At 34.9% G+C, this 20129-nt stretch overlaps 1 protein-coding gene and 1 long non-coding RNA gene across 2 annotated transcripts; one reads left to right on the forward strand and one right to left on the reverse strand.

Moving 5' to 3' along the window:
• Positions 1-6983: 6983 nt before the first annotated feature.
• Positions 6984-10468, reverse strand: LOC127711379 (uncharacterized). The gene is made up of 3 exons (XM_052217407.1): positions 10123-10468; positions 9275-9439; positions 6984-8510 (listed from the first exon to the last, which is right to left on the reverse strand). The coding sequence occupies exons 1-3, from the start codon at positions 10301-10303 to the stop codon at positions 7861-7863; spliced, it is 996 nt and encodes a 331-aa protein (XP_052073367.1). The 5' UTR covers positions 10304-10468; the 3' UTR covers positions 6984-7860.
• A 657-nt stretch (positions 10469-11125) lies between these two features.
• Positions 11126-18798, forward strand: LOC127711297 (uncharacterized). The gene is made up of 3 exons (XR_007986637.1): positions 11126-11162; positions 16326-16415; positions 18783-18798. It is a non-coding gene; the product is annotated as an uncharacterized LOC127711297 (long non-coding RNA).
• Positions 18799-20129: the final 1331 nt, after the last annotated feature.

Genomic DNA, 20129 nt, shown 5'->3' on the forward strand with positions numbered 1-20129 from the left:
AAAAATACGTACTTTACATTATGTGGTTTGTTGTTCAACGGACGGAAAACCATCTACGTATTAAGTATCTGGGACAAGGAAATACACACTATAATTGATAGCTCATTACCTACAAGACTTAGTACTAATTAAGCAAAAAAACAATAATCTAATCAATATAATTTAATGAACACCTATTTAAAAATTATAACAAGGAAAAACCATATTGAACAGATATATCATGTTATGGAGGGGTATTTACGAAAAATACCAGTCAAGGGACGGTGAAATTTCCCAAGCCGCTAGGCGAGGGAAATTTGGTCCCAAGACTGGTATTTTTCGCAAATACCCCTCCATAACATGATATATCTGTTTAATTACACCGAACAGATTTTGATTGAAACTGTCTGTACATGTGAAGGGAAATCGTAGTACCGCGGGAATTATACATGTACTTATATGCGTTAGTGCTGTCTTTTTGTAACGTCATGGTATCTATATGTGTAAACGTCATTGTTATTCCATCATTAAATCGTTCATTTGTATAGACATTTTTTCCACTCTTTATGTATATTTCTGACAGTTTTCGGTTTAACTCAATCAATAGTGCTTAACATTGTTGTCGGGATAAAGTGAGAAAGGTTCCGAATAATTTTGGCGGGAACAGGCTCGCGAGGGTAAAAAAGGAATATCCAAAATGGCAAATATTACGGCAGAGAGGGGAATTTGATGCAAATTCAACGGCAGTGGTGAAAAAACAGGCAAATTCGTTTGAAATGAGGAAAAAATGTTAGAATATGTGAAAAATACACTGGCTAACAACCAATCAAAATCCGGCATTCTTATATAAGGTGTAATTACAAACAATATATTATAGTATTTGGTAATCGTAAAGAAAACACATGTAGAGTATACAAAGGCGTAAAGACTAGAAGTGTAACAATTCACTGAGGATCACCAGAGGATGCAACGAATTTATTTTATTTGGAAACATATTCTTGTCAACTATTATTGGGAACAGTCGGTTTTGAAACTTCGTAAATTACAGTCTTACAGACGAAAATATTTGCTCTGATGGTAACGATGTGACGGAATGGCTAAGACATGTTAAGTTTAAAGTGTTAGTCTAGGTAAAGCCCACGTATTTCGGAGGCATTTAGATGACAATTTAGCACAGACATTAAAAAAAAAAAAAAAAAAAAAAAAAAAAAAAACAATTTGAAAAAAAAAACACACAATCGATGTTTAATTATACTCTACACCACGTAGTTATGGAGAGGATACTGTGTTTGATGCGCCCTTAAGTCCAATCGTTGGCTGTCCGCCATTATTTTGTTAACATCATGGAAGATTGAACGCCTTTACATTTTGAAGGATCCTCTTCACATTTGGCTGAAGGTTTCCACTAATCAAAACTGCGAATGATTTATCAACAGAGGATGATAATACCATCGGAAACTAACAGTACACAAGCAGTGGTATCGATCCAGTGCTAGTAAATAAAAATAACATCACCAGGTACAAACTGTCTACAAGCAGTGGTATCGACCCAGTGCTGGTAAATGATAATAACACCATCGGGAACTTACAGTCCATTAGAAGTGGTATCGACCCAGTGCTAGTAAATAAAATTAACTTTTTATCATTTCATACGTCTTCAGGCCTAAGAAAACTAAAACCAAAACATATTGAAAGCCAGGAGTGTATAAGATCTTAGCACGTGAAGAGATATATGTTCAAAAGGGACCTCAAAAGTTGACCTTAGATGAATTTGGCTGTTTTTGTAGGTCCTTATTGGTCATACAGCCCTTCACGTGGTTAGTTCTTATAATCCCTGGCTTTTCTATTGGTCATACAGCCAATCACGTGGTTAGTTCTTATAATCCCTGGCTTTTCTATGGTCGTACAGCCCTTCACGTGGTTAGTTCTTATAATCCCTGGCTTTTCTATTGATCATACAGCCAATCACGTGATTAGTTCTTATAATCCCTGGCTTTTCTATTGGTCATACAGCCAATCACGTGGTTAGTTCTTATAATCCCTGGCTTTTCTATTGGTCATACAGCCCTTCACGTGGTTAGTTCTTATAATCCCTGGCTTTTCTATTGATCATACAGCCAATCACGTGGTTAGTTCGTATAATCCCTGGCTTTTCTATTGGTCATACAGTCAATCATGTGGTTAGTTCGTATGATCCCTGGCTTTTCTATTGGTCATACAGCCCTTCACGTAGTTAGTTCTTATAATCCCTGGCTTTTCTATTGGTCATACAGCCAATCACGTGGTTAGTTCTTATAATCCCTGGCTTTTCATAATGTTTGGGTTTGACCATTCCTAATAAATGTAAATCCAGAAAAAGGCTTCGGACGCATAACTGAGGGTGGTAAAAGGGTTATTTTCGTGCAACGTTTTCGGCCTTTTAATTTCACGTGTTTTTCGAGTTTTGATGTTTTCTTTCTCGTTTTCTCGTGTTTGGTTCGATGTGTGTGCTTCGTGTTTGCCCTTATTTATTTTCCGTGTTTCGTGTCGGTACTCTTTATTTCTCGTGCTTGTCTCGCATTTGATTAAAAAGTAAACCGGGACTTATTCAAAGTCAGTCCGGATATTGTTTTAAATTGTGTATTAATGAACTGCTTTTCTTCATTTATAGAGTACTTAAATAACAGTATAACTATGAATAATTTTTTTTTTCAAATCAGATGCAACTAGCGGACGCTAAAAGGTGACCGCAGGGTCTTCATGTCCATTAATGATGACTGCATGATCTCCAAGAACGGCTGAATAATAACTTCTAGTACTTTTTCCTTAATATTTACAATTTTATTTCTCGTTATTCGTTTTTCCCGATTTTTATTTTCCATGCAACGTTTTTGCGATTTTAATTTCACGTGTTTCCGTGTTCAGACCCCCCTTTACCACCCTCAAAAATAGTTAAAGTGATACCCTGGGTCAATACCATTGCGCGTGGACTTATATAAAATAAAGATGTGGTATGAGTGCCAATGAGACAACTCTACATCCAAGTCACAATGTATAGAAAGTTAACAATTATAGATCAAAGTACGGCCTTTAACACGGATCATCATAATATCATAAGTAAGTCCATGCTCAATATGACCAAATTTCTGTAAGTATTGGGCGAAAATTGGGTTTGAACTTAGCCATATCGAGATACATGAACTTTTTTTTTTTTTTGGTGAAAGTCCCGCTTTGTACCGACATCATACACAGAGCATGTTAAGTCCTGATTTATGCCCATATCATACACAGAGCATGTGCAAGTCCCACTTTGCTCTGATAGCAGCGGCCAAACTGATTGTATTTGGTCAAATCTCGCGAGACTCACTTACGATATCATAATATCATAAGTAAGTCCATGCTCAATATGACCAAATTTCTGTAAGTATTGGGCGAAAATTGGGTTTCACAGCAGACCTCAATACTATAACGACAATATTCTTACAATTCCTAACTACAACCCTCAACATTCCCAATACTCACCCAAAACTTAAATATTGTCTTGTATAAATAAATACGTCAAATTCTTCAATGAATGAGTTATTTTCGAAACCATCAAAAATAATTGAAATATCACAAACGAAGCCAATCCAAACAAACCACAGTTATGAAATCTCATACAGAAAACTGATCAAAGCAGGATATGCCGACTGCTTTTTCTTCTGTGGGCGCCTGGGTGGCCTAGTGGTTAAGGTAGTTAAGTTTACCTGTAAAATCACTGTACCATGTCACCTCTGCGTTGCGAGTTCGCACCTCGCTTTGTAAACAACAACAAAAAAGGTGCACTCGACTTGCAACCGTACGGGATAAAGTTTGTCAGTTACCTGCCGAAGATCGTAGTTTCCCTCCGGGTACTCCGGCTTCCTCCGCCACTAAAAATGACCGCAACGATATAGCTGAAATACTGCCGACAGTGGCGTTAAACCCCATTCAATCAATCATCTTTCGTGCACCTGAATTGACCTCTTGCTTTTATGTTTTTCTGACTTTCACGTTCTAAATCGTGAATTCTTCAATATACACATATAACCTATGACCTAACTGTAAAGTGTTAATATATTCGGATTAACTGTTGTTTGGGGACATCCAGAGTGTACTATCTGTTATGTGGTAGTTTCTGCTGCATTGACAATCAAATTGGAAGCTCTAGATGTATTTTATGTATAACATCGGGTGGTTAAGTAATGTCTTAGTGCCCTTGCCCTTTATCCGTTCATTTTCATCATCAGGAAATGTCCTTCAAATATCTACCCTAAGGCTTACGCAAATAAATATGAATTTTCACTTAATATGACATGTGTAATTTGTTGTCAACATGATTTCTAATTAGAATAGAAACACTTCCTCGAAACTCAATAAAACAAATTAAGTAAAAACGAATTAAAGAAAAGAAATATTTATTAAAGAAAAGTATATTCGATACAATCCTTACACGACAAATTCTCAATTTCAACATAGATAATACAGTCACACATAATATTCCTCAAAAATACAGGCAAGTCTTATTTAAACAAATTCTCAATTTCAAAATACATAAATAATGGCGATGCATAATATCCCTCAAAATGCAGGCAAGTCATATTCGACATACATAAATAGTAGTAATACATAAAGTCCCTCAAAAATACAAAATCAAATTTAACAATGCATTTAATAGTAACAAACTGTTACTCCAAAGCACTTCAAATTGTCACTGAAAAGCACTGGAAAGTTTATTGACCTCACAATACGACTCAAAAATAGATCTATAAATATTAGAATATGAATCTTTCGGATGGTTTCAAATCGGGATTCATCAACAAATCATCGATATGAACACTAATTGATCGGAGTTTGTCTAAAAACAGAGGCTTTGCTTGTTTTTGTACAACATGTGATTTTGACTGCTCAAACTGAATAGCATGCAAATATTTTTCTACTTCTGGACTACACACAGGATTACCAGTGTCAGTTATTGCATTCCACGCAGAACCCCGACCATTAGATTCAAATATAGCCTTTAATTGTCCTAGCATAGACTGAACAGTTCCCGCCGCCAACCTCAACGGACACTGACATGAATAAATACCTAACTTACCAAGAAATTCACAAGACAAGTCATGTACTTGAGTTTTTCCCTTTGAATCCTTCATGACCATAAATCGCCTAACATCTAAAGGGGAAGCAGACTTTATACATTTAACGGGTACACTTTCAGACAAAAACTTCTCAAACGCCTTTTCCAGCGAAAGCTTTTTCCTATTATAACTAGTATTTCCGACCAAATTGTCTAAATATCGCAGACGTCTTTCAACTGCACAATCACTTGTGCTTTCTTCAGAACTATCAATCATAACAGGTTTTTGTCCACATGACTGGCAAAACTGATATCCAACATCATTTGCATAACCACACACTAAACACTGTTCTGCTGGAAGCCAAACTCGTGGTACAGCCTTCTACAAAAAGGTTAAACTAAAAATGAAGTCGTGCGACAATTAAACGCCAAGGTAAACCATTAGTGTCTATCTTAAAACCTTTAGCAGATGGGTACAACAGAGCTTCAAGTTCATTTTGTCGAGCTAAAACATTCCATTCTGACACATGTTCCCAGAAAAAAGGCCACCAAACTGGTCTTGGGAACAATTCAGGAACCACAAATGTACAACTTCTGACCCCGATTTGAGCACAAAACTTCAAAACTGCAAAAATTAAACAAAAAGGGGGGAACACATAAGGGTTTTTCTCTAACTTCAAGTCTTGAGAGAAAACATTTACACCATCTGAAAGAACTGTGGGGAATGGTGTAAAATGTTTTAACGGATTACCAATTTTATCAATCATAACATTGGAATCTAAAGCCATCAAGTCTGTAGTGTGGGGACCAAACCTCTGTTCACCAAAGTTCCATTTCAGAGGAGACAACATAGCATCTGACAATCTTAACCTTCTGGACTCCCTGTCAGCAGGGTTTCTACTAGAATTAACATACACAAGACGTAGGTCCATATTAACCGTTTTTGAAAGAGTGAATATTTTCCGCAAAACTGCATTCAAAGAGGGGTCCCTACCACCTTGATTACTCCAAGCATTAACTACAGCAAGATTATCACAAAACGCGTCTACCCGAGCATTAACAATTTTCTCCTTAACAGAACAGAGAGAGTGGAGTAGGGCATTTGCCTCTTTAACATGGATAGGAGCGTTATCGTAGTCTTTCCAAAAATCACCAAATTCTACTGAAACCCCTTTGAAAATCATAAAGGCACCCCACTTAAAAAGCGACGAGTCAGTTGCTAAAATCAATTGTAAATGGGTTTCTAATCTCCAGGAGGCAGCTCCCTCCCAGTTATCCAGAAAACGCCAATACTCTAACTCGTCCTTTAACTCTTTGTAAATGCAAATTTTTTTGCTATTTCTAGAAGCAAGGCTAATGGCCCTATTGATTTCCCTTGAAAACAATCTAGCAGAGGGGATAGCAAGATAAAATGAAACACATTTTCCTGCAAAACGTTGCAGGGTTTTAATGCCCACTTCATTGCCATCAAGGATAGATTCCCTTAAAACTCTAAACGATTCTTTTTTCGGCCCCGGCAAGATAAAGGCCAGTTCAGTTGAGTCACAAAACATTCCCAAGAATTTCAAACACCTGGTTGGTATAAAACAACACTTAGCCAAATTCATGAAATATCCCAATCTAACAAGAACCTGACATAGAATGTACAGACTTTTTTCTGCCATTTCTGCACGTCCCGATCCTATCTTCAAAATAGTACCTTTAAACTCACAAACTAACCTATCGTCTATATACAATAAAGAAGGTACACCAAGGGAGCGACAATAGCTGATTGGAACCAGACCGGTAGTGTGATAAATATAAGCACTGGCTTTGAAGCCGAATGGGAGGGAGTTGAAAACCAAGTACCAGCCTGCAAACTGGATTCCGAAATACTGTCTAGAATTAGGATTTAAAAGTATATGATCATAACCAGACTTATCACCAAGAGATGCCATGAACGAATCCTTCTCTAATAATCTAGGAACCTCTTTGAGAGTATCTAAAGAGAAAGGGAGATCCTTAATCCACAAGTTCAGGCATCTTTCATCATGGCACATACGGGGTTTTGAAGGTTCAATGGTGATAGGTAAAACAAGTAAAGGGGGATCACATTCTCCAACTCTACCAAGTACAGTTAAAGATCCATTGGCTATTCTTTCTAATAAAGTGTCAGAGACAAATTTCTCAAATCCTTTACAACTAGCAGAGTTTTGAAAATATACAGGTTGAGGAAGGTTTGAATCATAACTATGCCCCTTAAAATTTCCCTTAAAATGTTTAAACATGGGCTGAATATCTACCCCGTTTTTAATCCAGTCCAAAATTTCATCAGGACAACCTATTTGCTCCCATTGTTCTGAACAATACATCAAATTTCCTGCTTTGAAAAAATTAGGATCTAAAAAAGACAGATCCTCAAAATTAAAGTCACTACCATTTACAACCTCTTCAGCCTTAGGCAAACAAACAGAGGGTTGGGTGATCTCTCCTTTATAATTTACTGAAAGTATGTCACCTTGCTTTCTTAATTTAACTCGTGATGGATCGAAACCCGATTTTAATTCCCAATCTGGAATTTCTGGCTCAAACTTTTCTTTCTTAACCAAAGGTTCATGATCCCTGATATTCTGAAATTAACAAAAAATATCCTTTCACATCTAAAAAATGCTCAGTATTTACAAATTATTTTAAAGGAGAGACACTCAACCCTTACCCGCGTGAAAAATTTCACTGGAGATCGAAGCTCCTGGGAAGGGAAAGGTATCAAAAAATAAAATAAAATAAAATAACAAAACAAAATACACAAAATACAAAAATACACAAAATTAATTATCTTTCTTCATTTTTGGACAATTGGCAATAAAATGTCCTGACTCCTTGCAAAAGTAGCAAACACCGTTAGAACCTCCCCTACCTCTACTTCCTTGCATTCTGGGAGGCCGAAAACCACCAGTATTAAAGTTTGGCCCCGGATAAAAATTTGGATATGGAAAACCAAAACCTGGATTTTGAAACCCATATCCAGGAAATGGAAATCCAGAAGCTGAAGCAGGTGGTGCATCTAATTTTTCCTGCCTCTCCTTTGACCCTGATGGTTCCTCGTATTTCTTAGATTTTGCCCAGTCTGAAATTAAGGAGGAAATCTTCTTGTCCTCCTGGGAACCAAACAATTTTAACACAAGCCCACAAAAATCATCATGATCTTCAAATTTTTTACACATGGCAAAGGATTTTGAAAATAATGAACAGTCTTTATGATTCGCTTTGTTAGCTGCATCAACCAACATTTCGATGGCCGCAAGCAATACTCCCGGTGTTGTAAGTTTTGGTCTTGCTGCCAATGTCCTAACATAAGATAGTGCTTCATCTACCTGTATATCTTTTGATTTGTTCTTTAATTCATCTAAATCCTGCCTCATGGCTTGCAGCTGCTGATTAGTACATGGTTCACCAGGGACAGCTTTAGTACCACTTCCTACAACAGCCAAACAAGAGGGAAATTAATATAACATCCTAACAATAGCTTACTCAAAATGTCAAATTAACAAATACAAGTAATATGACTACAAGACAATGCCTTGACCTCAATTACATGCCTAAGCTGTAAACGGTAAGTGCGTAAAATCAAATAAAAATTATATACCCTTTTTGTTGTTTCAATGCTAAACATATGGAAATTTAGAGAAAATCCACAGCCTTTCCCCGTGTACTCTTTATGTTTGACAATCCTGTATAAATAGATTCATGCAAGTAGTGCTAACACTGATTTCCCTAAATGAGGTTTAAAATAACAAAAATAGTTAAAATAAATACAAATGTAGACCTATTCAAGTACACCTTCTAATGTGTGCTGATTATAAAGATTATAAAGGACTTTGTAAACAATAAACAGTCTATCACATCATGGACAGAGAAGTGAGTAATCTATGTTTAAAATGCTATAACGAAAATCTCTGTAAAGTCTGTATTCTGTAAAAATATAGGCTTGTTAGCCACAAAATCCACATTTTCTATTAAATGCAATGATGTCTCTGACAGAAATAATTATTATTGCTGTGAAGGACATTTCCCTTTAGAAATACACAGGTCTACATAAGGGTTCATAAACCTTAAGTTTCAAATTAAAGTGAGACTACCTTCACAAAAACACTTAATAAAAAGGCTAAATAAGGGCAGACAAACAAACTAACCTGCACAAAATTATTAACACGAATAAGGTAAAAAAGAAACATTCTATACCTTTAGCCGCTGGCGTTTCTGTTGGTGAAGTGTTTTGACTGCTCAACCTCTGACCTCTAGCCCCCAAAGAATTGGCCAAAATGATGCTCTCATGCACAAGTAATCTCACATTCTCAATAGAATCATTCTTTCCACACAGAGTTGATACATCCTTAACTGATTCACCTGGATATAAATAAAATCATTGATCAATTAAACGCAACTGATAGAGTACTATGTGTAAAATCACGAACCGTGAAAACGAAAAAACTCATTGGCAACTCGTTTATATAATAACATCCAACAACAAGAATCAACTTAACATTTCAAAATTAAACTGTCACATATCAAAAACTGAAACATTATCAGCGATAGCCAAATATCAAATTTTAAAGCTATATAAACTTTAAACTGTAGGTTTGAAAAAGTCTTAGAAAAACGTAATAAATTATGAGGCTGCATGGTAAAGGGTTATATACGTGCAAAATGTTCGGCCTTTTTAATTTTCCATGCTTTCGTGTTCTTCGTATTCTCGTGTTTGCATGTATACACGTGCTTCGTGCTTACTTTAATTTATTTCCCGTGCTTCATGCCCAGACATCTAATTTCTCGTGCATGACCTGTATTTCGTGTAAAAAACTAAACCGATGTAATAACATCGATTAAAATTCATCTGTATGCATTTACATAACAGACGCAATTAACAGTTTCTAAATGGACCTTGTGATAACTTCACGGATGGCTGACTATTAAATTTTATTACTTTTCTTGTCCTTATTTCTCGTGCTTCGCGCTTCAACGTTTTGAGGTTTTTATTTTATGTGTTTCCGTTCTCAGACCCCCCTTTACCACCCTCAATTATTACTTACCCGTCAATTTCTCAAATTCCGCTATCAACGCAGCTTTAGAAAAACTCTCCAGGGGTTCGTCCTTCTTAAACCGGGACAACTCTACGACATCTACGTCAGCGTCTGCGGCTTTAACTCTCAATATTATAGGAATAAGACTTTTACCCACAAGGGAACAGTTAGGTTTTAACACCTGAGCCATATCTGAAAAAAAAACAACATTAAAATAGCATTTAAAAATCGTGCAGTGCGGGCAGTCCTCGCCTAAAAGTAAGGATAAAAATTACCTAGACTTATGAACATTTTGATGGATATATTTCATAAAAATAAATGCATTCAAAGTCTTAAAATTGCTAACTGGACTAAGCAAAGCATTTGCCTTATTATTTTCATTACTTCGACAAAGACACAAAATACGGAAACTACTTATCCGAGATATATTAACCAAAGACCCGTAATTAACTAAATTTTAAACCAAACGCAAAGAGAATAAAATTAAAAGTAAACAGTTACATTAACTATAAGTTCAGATAAGTCAGAAAAGTGGCAAGTCGAAAATAGTTACATCAATACAAAATCAGCCTGCAATTGGCAGAATCTTGGCAGCCTCTTAATAAAACGCCGCAACCTTCTGAATAAAACGCCACAACCTTCTTAATAAAACGCCGCAACCTATGCAAACGCCACTTTAAACATGTACATGTATTTAGCTAAAACAAACTTCCCGACTTACAGGACATTTCCTCAACACGCGTCGCAACCAATGCAGACGCAAACTCCATTAAAGTACATTAATTACAAAACAGCTTCCAAATCTCCAAGCTGTTGTTAACAAAATATATTAAAAACATTCATTACATTTAACAAAGATTAAAAAACTTACTTCCACAGTAAGAAAATGCTCTACTTAAGAGAAGTCCAACCACGCTCTACTCAAGAGCAGTAAAAGTCCATGCTTCACGCTTGATAGCAGCGGCCAAACTGATTGTATTTGGTCAAATCTCGCGAGACTCACTTACGATATTGGCACACACCGAACTGCAAGCTATAAAGGGACCCAGGTAAATTTAAATGTAAATGTTACCGATGGTTTCATTAATTGATCAGTAATCAGTGTTTCGGTACTGACATGTTTTTCAAGAAACTTTTCTTAAATTCTTCATTGATAAATTGAGAAATTATTAAGAAACTAAGATTTCAACTCTCTCAATTCACTTTCAAATGAATGACGTCTCCTTGTAGGATTCGATCTCAAGGTGTTCCGAGATCTACAAAAACGATGCCGACATCACTCGGCTATAGGCAAACATACTTTCATCAGTCGAGTGGTTTGCCTATTGAAAAACTGTAAGAAGGTCGGTTTGATTGAGATAAATTGACAGAAATGGGGTTCATATGTAATATTACTACCAACCAATATATGCTGCTTCTTTTGGGCTGTTTGCATCAGACATTGCCATCCGCCTTGATCACAGTTCATGTTATTAAAATAAAACAAAATTTGCAGCTCCATGGGCAAAGTTTTGCATTAAATTTAACACAGAAATTACATGTTTAAAATACAGCATATCTAAAGATCACAACAGGCATATGGTATCTCAAAATTTGTATTACAGTAACAGTTGAGTTTTTTTTTATCTTTTGCTACTCTGGTATAATTTTGAACTTTCAACAATTAATACAATACTATAGTTTAAAAGTAATTATCTACACACATATTTATGCTTTCTAGACGATGAATTAATAAAATATGAAATGTTAAAGTGGTACTTCAATAACTTCCTGATCAGGAAGTTTATGATTTTTTCAAGATATTGCGTCTACTAGGAACTAAATATTATCTCCTTTCCGAATAAAAAGCTTCCAAATAAGCTGTACTTCCTTAAGGATAACGTACATGCCTTGCTTCCCTGTGCTTACTCTTGCTATTAAATTAGTTTTAAGTACTTCCCAAGTTTATTCGACCTTCGATTTCTGTGCTCTTTTTAAGGCCCTCCCCCAAAAACATGCTTGTTTCCTGTCTCCTAACTGAAAAAATACGATAGGCAGGGAATTTATTTCATTTTTAAATTTTCTTTAAACTGAAATACAGGTAAATATCAAATTTCAGAACTGAGGATACTCAAAATCAATACCAAAGGGCAATTCTATACATTTAAGGATGTTCGCTCCTCTTGTTTTTGATTTTTTGCCAGATATTCGGAATCCTCTGGTTTTATCCATGTAGTGCCATTAAAAATTTTTGCCCACTAACCCCTTCTTTTCTTTTCATAATTTGATTACATATAGTTTAAAATGCCATTTTTGAAAATCTTATTAAATTCTTGTTATTTTTTCATACTTTTTGACAGAAAAAAGGTGCCAATGTTAAAATGTATGAAAAATCTAGAGAGAATCATTTCCCGCCAAATTTTCAATGGCTTATATCTCGAAAGCAAGCTCACGGACCCTTCATTTTTTTCTGCTTTTATAGTTCCTTTATTTATAAACTATCAATTTATAACAGTCTTTTTAAAAGCTTGTTATTTTGAAACAGAGTAGCGAACATCCTTAAGGAGAGAAGAAAGCCAGATACATCATTTTTATTTGGTAATTGTCTGATTGACATTTATTCATATTTGGAGGAGACAATATATACTGGAATTTATGACTGATTCGGGCATTTCTTTTGTAAATGCACTGGAAAAACTTGTCTGAGACAAGGACGGTCAAGAAACAAGCGTATATTTTGTTTGGCCTATTATAAGGACATATGAGCATAACCAGGAAGTTCTTATATTAGTTTTGTTTGTTTAACACTGTAATATGGCTATGCCATGAGCATGCAGCATTACACGTCGTACCTCTTTCAACAAATAACCATTTATTATCTCATATATAGAACAGTCAGCCATTGTAAACACATGAGGTCTTACTACATGTACTTTACCGAGTCTTCAACAATGAACATAGACTCATGACGGTGTTTAAATATAAATGACAGGAGATATTTGGTAAACTTAAAACTAATGCAATCGAGACTAGTTCATAACATGGAAATCATTTGTCAAACAGTATACAATTTACTGATATGATTTTTTTTAACAAACTTTTCTTTAATTCGCCGTAATAAATGTAGAAATTATTAGGAGTCTAAGGTTCCAACTCCTTCAAGCAAAGTTGACCTAAAACGACTTTGGCCATTGCTTAGGTCCAAATTTGGTCATTTAGCTCTTCACATGATTAGGACTTATACATCATTTATCTTCAAATATTTGGCTTTGAGCGTTCTTGATGAAAGTAAATCCGGAAAAGTGCTTCGGATGCAAAACATTTGTACGAGCACCGGGTCGATACCACTGCTGGTGGAATGTTAGTATCCGAAGTTTTCATCAGCCCAGTAGCTATTGCTTCGGTACTGACATGATTTATAACATATAAGTTTTTTTTTACAAATTTGTAAATTGTGTTCTCTTACTCTTTACTTCCGTGCAAGCGCTGCATAAGGTAACCTAGCTGCACCATATCGCATTTAAGAATCTAAATTTTTGTTTTAATTAAATATGATTAATTCATGTTCTCAGTTAACATTAAAACATAATTAATGAAAAAAGGCAACATTCCGTTACAAAAATATATTCTAAGGGTAAAGTATTTTAAAAGAAAATCAACGTCTATATAAACTGGCCAGTTTTGGTAAAATCTTTTCAAGCAATTAATGAAACAATTGATGACTGCTTGTCAGATGCCTGATTTGAAAAAGGATATCTGCAAATAAAAGCAGTGGATTAATAAAAGCAGTGAATTAAACCTAGTAAAACCGTGTTTAACCTTCCACTGGTTAATATCTCCTATATTTGTACAAACTATGGATTCAATATAAAAATAAGAAGATGTGGTATAATTGCACATGAGACAACTCTCTACCAAAGAACACATGGCATAGAAGTTAACAACTATAGGCCAACGTACGGCCTTCACTATGAGCAAAACCCATATCGCATAGTAAGCTATAAAAGGCAACGAAATGATTAGGCTGTTTTGAATGTTTGCAAGTGTTTCTGTATGAAAATTGTGAGACTTTAAAAAAATATTAGATGAAACGTTTGTATACAGATACTGTTGCAAGGAAGACTGGGGAAAATACGTTTTCAGGAATATGCATTCCTTTGTCATGCCTTTTTCTGCAACTATACTTTTATAGCTGACTATGCGGTATGGGCTTTGCTCATTCTTGAAGGCCGTACGGTGACCTATAGCGGTTAATTTCTGTGTCATTTGGTCTCTTGTGGAGAGTTGTCTCATTGGCAATCATACCACATCTTCTTTTTTTTTTATTTAACAGTGAATGTTAAAATACAAGTTCAAGAGCAGTACTACTAGGATTAACACTGGCTCCTTATCGAGGAGGACACAGTTGCACGATTATTTAAGATTAACACTGGTTTGTTACAGTTATCAATACAGTTTTTACATGTTACTAAAAGTAGCCTTTCTGGTATTAGGTTAGAAGACGGATACAGCAAAAGAAGGATAAAAAAATTGACTAAAATGCGATTGTCACAAGTGCTCATTTCAGTTAATCCGCTTATCTATGAACATAGTACATATTTAAAAAAAAATATTTCCCCTGTAAGTTAACACTTCTTATTTCAGTATAAATAACACCGCAAATTAAATAAAAAATACTTTTTGTATCCAATTCATTAAGGTAAGTTATAATTTTGAATTCGTTTTTAACTAATGGTATTGTACCCAAATGATGAGTTACTAGCAGAGTGTATTTTAACCAAGTTAAAGATTGTTTCGTATATTGTTGATTGCTTAACGTACAGTGGCACATATTTCATGCATTTTCAATGTTCAGGGCGTACTACAACAATAGATATTACAGGTAGGTCCTGTAATAAGGGGTCTCGCGGGATAAAGAGCGGGAAATTTGGAATGCTACTTGACCGTGTAGGTATTAGATTGGGGAACATTTTAGCATTGTAACTGGCCACCTGCGTACCCTTCAAAGAAATGTTTCAAATGTCTCTGCACGAGGCATCAGAATTAACGTCCCCATTCTGACGGGAAATGGCTGTGAACTTATACATCCTGCTCAGCCAAACGGACGTCATGCATGCACAGTTTAGCAAGCGTTTTACTGCTGTCGGAAGAAGACCATCTGATGACAATATTTCTATACCCCAGTTAACCTTTTAGGTCCCCTAAATTATAGGAATGGACGTTTGAAAGTAAATACGGAACTTGTATAGGTACCTGCTGCTAATTTACAGAATACCAAGGGATGACATCAAAAATATACATATCAAATGCTAATACTAGTATTGCATTGTTTCGTAACTATAACCGCTTTTGTTTCCTTACCTTGAAAATCTGAAGTTTTATGCAACGAACCTGAATGTTAAAAATAACAAATGAGAGGGTTATATATGAATCAAGCAATTTTTGATTTGAAAAAGTGTAACTTATCTATTAATTATGTTTTAAAAATGATCAATTCAGGGAGAAGTTTCTTCATTAAAAGCAAATTCTGTAATTTGGGTAATGAGCAATCGTTTGAATAACACTTGGGGTGTATACATCGTTTAACAATTTTCCTTTAAAGAACGCTTCTTGCGTGATATCGGTTTAAACAGTTTGGGGGGAGATGATATACTAAAAGAACTATTATTTCACTTCCAAAAACATTCGCCTATCCTACGATAGAATTCATCTTTAGTTTGATTTGAATGAGTTTGTTTCAAACGACAATTAATGTACGATTGACATGTTCTTAATTTTTTATTATTTGGAATTCAATCATGTCCGTTCTCTTTATAAAGGGTACATGTGTACTTATTACATGATACAGGACCTTTTAGTGACAACTGTAATAAGAATTCATACTATAAATAGTATATTTGTATGCCCCCGCCGCGGCGTAGGGGGCATTAAATGTTACCCTTGTCCATCCGTCCGTCCGATTGTCAGTACGTACGTCCCAAAATTAGTTTCCGTTCTCTAACTTTAGTTTGCCTCAACCAAATGTTATGAAACTTATACACAATGATTATTACCATAAAACACAGACCAAGTTCGAATTTGGGTGGCGTCACTTTTGCTGTTCTTGAGTTATGCCCCTTTTTTTATTACGTTATATGCAAGTGGGGGCATCATTTGTGTCCCATGGACATATTCTCCGTTTATTTGAAAATAATAGAACTGGAGTTGAATAAGGTCTTCTAATATCTCTTCAGATAGGCCTCTTACTGCAGAAACCCATCTTCTCAAAACCGGAAAAGATGTTCGTGTATTTGCTGTTTACTCTTATGTTAATGACAGATAATGTAAGTTTTAAGTGTATCTGTTCTATGACTTTACAAGAGGGTCTTTATGGGGGGTCCTTAACTTCTGTATTCTATAAGTTTTAGGGCATTATTCTTTATCTTTAAAAATAACGTTCATTCTGTAAGATGCTCATGAAAATGATTTAAGTATTAATTTTTGTGATTTCTTTATTCTGTACATCCTTCATTTTTGTAATCAGTATTTTATTATTTAAGTCTTTTATTTTCCACAGTTATTCTTTATACTTTTGCAACCCAATATTCTATATTCTTTAATTTTTATGCTTAATTTTTCTCTATATATTTTTTTTTGGCCGTTATTCTCTATTCTGTAAAACCCCACCATACCCTTATAAAAGATATTTACCATAATTATGTTTGAATACATTTGATTCGTTAAAATTATCTGTTTAGATTGACTACAACATATATCTATATTAATACATATTAATGGAATATATCTAAAAAATTACTGTATAATTAATACTATATATATATGTATATGCTCGGAAACGGGCCCTTTAATTGGATTCAATAAATATTCTTATTCTATATCAATTTTTTCGGGATACTTTGTAAACGTGTAAATTCAAAATATCTTGCAATTAACATAATAAGCCCTCTCGGTCTTGTGAATATATTTCGTTGGTGCCATTAAAACACCAAAAATCAAATCAAATCAAATCGTTGGTGCCATATATACTAGTAATCTTTTCCTGTACCTATGTTTTTGTCTTCTGTAAATCCGACAACCTATCACTTTTCTTAAATTAGCTTTATTGTACGCTCTTTTCTTTACTGTATATTTTGATAATAATTGAGAGAAAAAAAAACTTGAAAAAAATACTAGCATATTTCTATTTGTACATGTAAAAATATTGAGTTGTGGTATGATTGCCAAATATACACCGAAGACTAAAGGACGAGGATGTAAACAACTATAGGGCAATTTACGGCCTTCGACAATGAGCAAAACACTTACCTTGCATTAAACTATTACAGGCTCCGGCATGACAAAATGTGAAACTATTCAAAAGAAAAAAACGAACGGCCTGTTTTATAATAGAAACAATAAACGAAATAACAAATGTGACAGAAAGCAACCAATGACAACAACTAAATTACAGGCTCCTGGCTTTGGGAAGACACAAAAAGAATGCGGTGAAGTCAAACATGTTTTTTGAGCACTCAACCCTCTCCTTATCTGGGATAGTGATGTAACAGCAAAACATAAGAACCAACTATAATAATAAGTTTGAAAGGGCTTGACGCATTAGATGGACACTAAGCACACAAAGAACCGTTACAAAATGGTTAAAACACATGGAATCGATCTGCGATTACTCACAGTTACTGAAAGATATATCTGGCACAAGTCTGGAACTTCAGTGTTGTCATTGTTTCTACTATATACATTGTAATAAACAATATAAAATGACAAATTATATGTATTTTGTACATTCGAAGAACATTTCATAACGAATCCCCCTTTTTTTGTCTTGTTTAATCGTTAATGTGGGAATAATTGATTGTAGGGTAAACAATTACGTGTATAAAGAAAGATCTTATTTAATCTAATATTTCTAAGGACTTTTTCAAGACAATGAGTTTTTATTGTCATAAATTGAGTGTTTTGTTAAGAAAAAGAAGCATGGCATCTTTAATTGACAAATAGTATATAGTGCATAAAATTGAGAATGGAAATGGGGAATGTGTCAAAGAGACATCAACCCGACCATAGAGCAGACAACAGCCAAAGGCCACCAATGGGTCTTCAATGCAGCGAGAAACTCCCGCACCCGGAGGCGTCCTTCAGCTGGCCCCTAAACAAATATGTATACTAGTTCAGTGATAATGGACGTCATACTAAACTCCAAATTATACACAAGAAACTAAAATTAAAAAAAATGATACAAGACTAACAAAGGCCAGAGGATCCTGACTTGGGACAGCTGCAAAAATGCGGCGGGGTTAAACATGTTTTTTGAGATCTCAACCCTCCCCCTATACCTCTAGCCAATGTAGAAAAAACAAACGTACAACAGTACGCACAGTAAAACTCAGTTTAAGAGAAGTCCGAGTCCGATGTCAGAATAGGAAACAAAAGAAAATAAACAAAATGACAATAATACATAAATAACAACAGACTACTAGCAGTTACTGACATGCCAGCTCCAGACCTCAATTAAACTGATTGAAAGATTATGTCTTCATCATATGAATATTAGACACAATCCCTCCTGTTAGGGGTTTAGTATGTATACATAAGTCTGTAGCACCATTTCAACTGTCTGGTGTATTCTTTATTAAAACAATTATTTACTACATGATATTCTTTTAAAAACATATCTTTATTCAATGTTGCAGGTTTCAGCGAGATCTGGTAAGTAGATTTTTACATTTTTACGAAAACCACATTTTATTGTAGTATTGAGGAATGACGTTAGAGAAAATGGTGTCTTTTTTTACCATGAAAGCACTACATTCTAGTTTTTAAAGTTTTCCGGCTGTGATAATTAAAGAACCTTAGTGAGCGCGCTCACATACCCCACGTCCCCACATTGTCACTGGAGAAATAAAATAACTGTAAGAAAAAAAAAAATTATATAAGAAAAAAAAATTGAATCATAATTTCCTGTCGATATGCACATCTACATAGTATGTCCTTATTATCTACAAAGTTTCATGAAATTCTGTTGTGTGGTTTAGAGGAGTTGCGATGACAAAATGTTGCAGAGGTATATTGAAGCAAATAAGTTCAAAGGGGCGTAACTCCTAGAAAAAAAATTGAATCATAATTTCCTGTCGATATGCACATCTACCTAGTATGTCCTTATTATCTACAAAGTTTCATGAAATTCTGTTGTGTGGTTTCAGAGGAGTTGCGATGACAAACTGTTGCAGAGGTATATTGAATTAAATAAGTTTAAAGGGGCGTAACTCCTAGAAAAAAAATTGAATCGTAATTTCCTGTCGATATGCACATCTACGTAGTATGTCCTTATTATCTGAAAAGGTTTCATTAAATTCTATTGTGTGGTTTGAGAGGAGTTGCGATGACAAAAGGTTGCAGTAGTATATTGGGCAAATAAGTTCAAAGGGGCGTAACTCCTGGAAAAAAATTTAATCATTATTTCCTGTCGATATGCACATCTACATAGTATGTCCTTATTATCTACAAAGTTTCATGCAATTTTGTTGTGTGGTTTCAGAGAAGTTGAGATAACAAACTGTTGCAGTAGTACATTAAAGTAAATAAGTTCAAAGAGGCGTAACTCCTAGAAAAAAAATTGAATCATAATTTCCTGTCGATATGCACATCTACCTAGTATGTCCTTATTATCTACAATGTTTCATGAAATTCTGTTGTGTGGTTTCAGAGGAGTTGCGATGACAAACTGTTGCAGAGGTATATTGAAGCAAATAAGTTTAAAGGGGCGTAACTCCTAGAAAAAAAATTGAATCGTAATTTCCTGTCGATATGCACATCTACGTAGTATGTCCTTATTATCTGAAAAGGTTTCATTAAATTCTATTGTGTGGTTTGAGAGGAGTTGCGATGACAAAAGGTTGCAGTAGTATATTGGGCAAATAAGTTCAAAGGGGCGTAACTCCTGGAAAAAAAAATTAATCATTATTTCCTGTCGATATGCACATCTACATAGTATGTCCTTATTATCTACAAAGTTTCATGCAATTTTGTTGTGTGGTTTC

The sequence above is a fragment of the Mytilus californianus genome, unplaced genomic scaffold (assembly GCF_021869535.1).
Source record: "Mytilus californianus isolate M0D057914Y unplaced genomic scaffold, xbMytCali1.0.p SCAF_8, whole genome shotgun sequence".
In the NCBI taxonomy this organism is placed as follows: Eukaryota; Metazoa; Mollusca; class Bivalvia; order Mytilida; family Mytilidae; genus Mytilus; species Mytilus californianus.

Bases quoted from the DNA above. Each gene is read 5' to 3' on its own strand.
- LOC127711379 (XM_052217407.1), bottom strand. From the start codon at position 10,303: ATGGCTCAGGTGTTAAAACCTAACTGTTCCCTTGTGGGTAAAAGTCTT. The intron at 9,440-10,122 runs GTAAGTAATAAT...ATTTATATCCAG, and splicing joins GGAATTTGAGAAATTGACGG to GTGAATCAGTTAAGGATGTA. The intron at 8,511-9,274 runs GTATAGAATGTT...TGGCTGTTGTAG, and splicing joins AGAAACGCCAGCGGCTAAAG to GAAGTGGTACTAAAGCTGTC.